The following is a 5000-nucleotide window of genomic DNA, read 5'->3' as shown; positions in this document are numbered from 1 at the left end:
TGCATTCGTTGGTTAGACACAGATTGTGCGATTCCTACACCAGTCTCCAAGTGCATTCGTTGGTTAGACACAGATTGTGCGATTCCTACACCAGTCTCCAAGTGCATTCGTTGGTTAGACACAGATTGTGCGATTCCTACACCAGTCTTCAAGTGCATTCGTTGGTTAGACACAGATTGTGCGATTCCTACACCAGTCTCCAAGTGCATTCGTTGGTTAGACACAGATTCGGCGGTTCCTGCATCAGTCTCCAAGTGCATTCCGTTATTAGACACAGATTGTGCGATTCCTACACCAGTCTCCAAGTGCATTCGTTGGTAAGACACAGATTGTACGATTCCTACACCAGTCTCCAAGTGCATTCGTTGGTTAGACACAGATTGTGCGATTCCTACACCAGTCTCCAAGTGCATTCGTTGGTTAGACACAGATTGTGCGATTCCTACACCAGTCTCCAAGTGCATTCGTTGGTTAGACACAGATTGTGCGATTCCTACACCAGTCTCCAAGTGCATTCGTTGGTTAGACACAGATTGTGCGATTCCTACACCAGTCTCCAAGTGCATTCGTTGGTAAGACACAGATTGTGCGATTCCTACACCAGTCTCCAAGTGCATTCGTTGGTTAGACACAGATTGTGCGATTCCTACACCAGTCTCCAAGTGCATTCGTTGGTTAGACACAGATTGTGCGATTCCTACACCAGTCTCCAAGTGCATTCGTTGGTTAGACACAGATTGTGCGATTCCTACACCAGTCTCCAAGTGCATTCATTGGTTAGACACTTGGTCCTGCCAGCTGTGCCCGTTCCAGTACAGGGCCTATTGCAAAAGACACCAAAGCATGACTCCAAGGCAAATCATATAGTCTTGGTTTCACTGTCATGCAAGAAATCATGCGATATCCATACCTTGAAATTGCATGGCTTGGTCCTTTTTTACAGTTGCCGGCATCTCCAAGCCCTCCTCTTGAGGTGGCTGTGTCTCCTGCTCCCAGGTCATTCTATATGTCAGCTTCTTGGTCTGACAGCCCAGAGGGATGAACTAGATGTGTAAAGCTTCCTGGCATCACCCAGACTGAAAGTGGTCAACAGACTATAGGATGGGTTTGATTTCAGAGCGAGGCTGCTACACGCAACATACCTTGACTTTTCCCACTCTCTTTCAGTCACTTTCAGTCACACATACACACGCACTCACGCTAATTGTATAACTACAACTATTACACCACTAAAATTGTGGTGTAGGGTTTTTATCAGCTCATTATTTTCTTTATAATCAGTATGAAAGAATTATTGCTGTTTTATGGGATGACAAAAAGCAACATCCACAATGAAGATAACATCAAGAGGTAGGGAAGAGGAAGGAAGCCTGTGCTTATGACCACTACTTTAGAGCAAGAGGTTGGCAACTTCCTGTGTACCATCGCTCTATAAGGGCTTGCTAGAGACCATGGATGGTTGCCATCTAGGTTTTGGATTTTTGGTAAAACCCAGTTTGCTTAATATTATAGCAGTTATAATAATTATGATTGCAACTGTCATTATCAGTCACTCAGTACTCATAGTACAATAAAGAAACACAGTGATTCAAAATTCCCCTAAGTCATATATGTCATATAGGCCAAAAACTCCAGCCTTTATATGTCATGACACCCATCTGCAATGGGTTAATTAAGTTAACTAGAGCTTTATAAAGACTATAGATTGAATTTTATTTGTCTCTACAATGCTTTTTGCATCTATTTAAAAAGCCTTATTTATTTCATCCCACCACATTTTTTACTTTCATGCTTTATCTCCTTTATTCATATTTTCAGATTCTTTTTACAATTTGACATTTGAAATGGGTATTTTTTGTATAGGCTAACAATTCCTTTATTTCTCCTCATTCACTCTTAAACAGTCACCCATACTCCGGGAACGTGAGAAATCCATTCGCTGCTGCTGTGCCGTGTGGGGACCCATCAGCCTGACAGTGACAGCAGAGAGAAAGGGCTACGTGGCAGGGGAGAACATGGTCATCAATGGCGAGATTGTGAACAACAGTGGCTCCAGAATTAAGTACACTGAGGCCAAGATTGTGCAGGTTTGTGCCCTCGGTGTTTTTGCGTTCACAGCCATGATGAGAATGGGGGGATTAGAATCACATACGTACACTCATGCTCACGCTCAAATTCGCACTCACACTCACACTTACACTCACACTCACACTCACACTCACACACACACTCACATTCGCAGTCACACTCACAATCATACTCATACTCAAACTCACGCTCTCACACACACACACACACACACACACACACACACACACACACACACACACACACACACACACACACACACACACACACACACACACACACACACACACACACACACACACATAGATAGATAGATAGTAAATGTTTCTTACACTATCCAGAGTCTCACTCTCGTTTTGCTCTCTACCTTTTATGTGTTTTTCTTTTTCTTTATAACATGGAATGGAATCATTTTATTTTACATGGATTTCCCTTTTTTCTTTCTCAATTTGATTCTTTTTTTGATATAACAGACAACCTTGTGCCTTACAGAAGATCAGCTACATCACCAGCTCTAAGACAAAGGAGACCTGCCATACCGTCCAGCGCGTCTATCGCCCGCAGATTGAGTCCGGGAGTTCTGATCGCTGGGAAGACGTTCCGCTCCCTGTACCGGCAGTTACGACCAGCCATTTGATGCACTGCAACATCATTGATGTGGAGTATTACCTAGTTGTAAGTTGTTGCATTCTTGGGTATGAATGATGTGGTGTGAAAGGGGGAGGGTATTTTTTGAGGAGGGAGTGAGGAGGGAGGAGGAAAAATAGGTGAGAATGAGAGCAAGAGCAGAAAGAAGGATTGGAGTTTAGATAGGAGGGAGAAGAAGGAGAGGGACTTGGAGAAGGAGAAGAAGAAGAAAGAGAGAGAAAAAGAAGAAGGGTGAGAGAGAGAAAGAGAGAGTGAAAGCAAGCAAGGGTGAGAGAGAGAAACCAAGAGGGAACTATAGAGAGGGAGAGGAGGGGTAAGACTGATATCATATGTTGTGTTGATTAAAGTTGCGTAAAGTATCTTTTGTTTGGGGAGTGAAAATAGCAGGATAGAGCATAATTAAAGTATCTAATTAACCATCTTTTTTATGCTAGTTTGAAGCTAAGCTGGGGACTTGCAGAACTGCAAAGATTGAGGAGGACATCATTATAGGATCCATCCCACTACGTGGCACTATTGTTGCTCCTGAAAGGCCTCTTGAGGTTGGTGGAACAGTCCTGGCTAGCTCTGTAAGCCAGGAAAACTCCCCAATGCTTGGGCAGCCTCGTCAGCTACCTCAGAGAGGGCATGAGGAGCAAGGAGGGGATAATCCTCCTCCATACCACAGGATCATCATGCCCGAGCAGTATGCGGATATCCGTAAGTGTTGGTTATGTTATTATATTTTTTTTTGTTTTGTTTTGTTTACCTTTGTAGTGTGTTATGGTTATGGGAAATTAAAACCATTTTCACCATATCCATGAAATAAAAATCAGCCGATTATTCAAGGTAATTGAAGTGATTTACGTGTACCATGTTTCTGATTTCCTTAATTATATACTGAATGTTTGTCACTAGATGAACAACTACGACAAGCAGGAAACAAAATTTGAATTGTTTCATAGGAACTGGAAAGCTCTGTAGTTGAGATATAAAACTGGACTCTTAAGAGATATGGAATCAAATGGAAACTTTATTTGTGATTCAACTATTCACTCTCTTCTTTCACCCTCCTCTTCCTCCTTTCCTGAAACTTAATTGTAATCACACTTTCCTTTCCAGCGCCACCCTCCTATGAGTCCTGCATGTTCAACAGTGGAAACCAGAATACTTTAAGTAATGGCACTAACAATGATGAGGTTGGGTTTGCCCCACACTACATCACCTACAGAGGGACCAATTTTCAGCACTATGGACAAGTGTGAACATCGTTGGTTGCTGACTTGTGTAAATCAAATTTCATGTAGTCTTGTTATTTTGAGATTTTGTGTGACTTAATTATGATTTGAAATGCTCATTGTATTTTTAATGCCAAACTGTTAAGTTTGGAAGACTTTGGTTATTATCTTTTATTGTTTTATTTAGATGTGTCACATGAGGCACTGGTTCCTCCCCCTTGCCCCCTTTCTCCCTTGCCCCCTTTCTCCCTTACCCTGTTGATTGGTTCCTCTGTCCATGAGGCCAAAGTTTTATAAGTGGGAGTAAATGAGATTCTTCGTTTCAGTTTCTTAAGAAAAGGATTCTTAGATTGTGTGAACAAAATACTTTATGCATAAGTGTATAGGTAGTGTTTAATCCATTAACAACGGGTGACAAGATATCACGTTTAGTGTTTTTTGGGTCAGACGCTCATGCGTTAGAATATCTCGGCATTTCGACCATTTAGAGCCAAAATAGTCCAGTCGGGAACGGGTTAAATGTTATTTCAATGGTCACTGCTACCCATGTGGTATATAACTATAACTTCAGTGCAAGGGATATCCTTCAACCCGTTAATTACATCAAGTGGTGGCAGGACCAGCTGCCGGGGACGAGATATTTTGTCATGGCCATCTGTCTGGCCAGTGCACCGGGTGATCGGGTGCATAGCGCTTTGCCATGGGCAGAACGGGTGAATAGTCTGAAGTGTTAGGCTTACAAGTTTGAAATATCCCAGCGTTTCGACCATTTTGGACCAAAACAGCCCCGTCACCAATGGGTTAATGTGTACAAATGGTGTAGTAAACACACGTATGTATTATACTACATTATTTATTACTTAACCCCAAAAGGATGTGCATACTTAATTTAGTCATGCTCAAGTGAATACATGAACCTGTACCAGTATTTAACAGGAAGCCAGAAAATAATTGAAGTACTATCATGTAGATTTTGTAGACCTGTGGATGCCAGAAATACAACTTAGTTTCTTGTGTGGATTGATTACCATATTTCTGCGTCATATA

General features: G+C 42.0%; 1 protein-coding gene across 1 annotated transcript in view; it reads left to right on the top strand.

The window, feature by feature from the left end:
* The window catches only part of LOC122252977 (arrestin domain-containing protein 3), an 11461-nt gene that overhangs the window by 6223 nt on the left and 238 nt on the right, over positions 1 to 5000 (top strand). The window contains exons 5-8 of the mRNA XM_086534196.1: positions 1905 to 2087; positions 2581 to 2763; positions 3171 to 3435; positions 3838 to 5000. The exon at positions 3838 to 5000 is cut by the window's right edge and continues 238 nt beyond it. Coding sequence (XP_086390322.1) covers positions 1905 to 2087; positions 2581 to 2763; positions 3171 to 3435; positions 3838 to 3980 — 774 coding nt within the window. The 3' untranslated portion in view covers positions 3981 to 5000. The remainder of the gene's footprint in view (positions 1 to 1904; positions 2088 to 2580; positions 2764 to 3170; positions 3436 to 3837) is intronic.

This window comes from Penaeus japonicus, unplaced genomic scaffold, assembly GCF_977035675.1.
Source record: "Penaeus japonicus unplaced genomic scaffold, GWHDUDI00000001_assembly GWHDUDI00000040, whole genome shotgun sequence".
NCBI lineage: Eukaryota > Metazoa > Arthropoda > Malacostraca > Decapoda > Penaeidae > Penaeus > Penaeus japonicus.
This window is presented reverse-complemented; position numbering and strand designations above follow the sequence as displayed.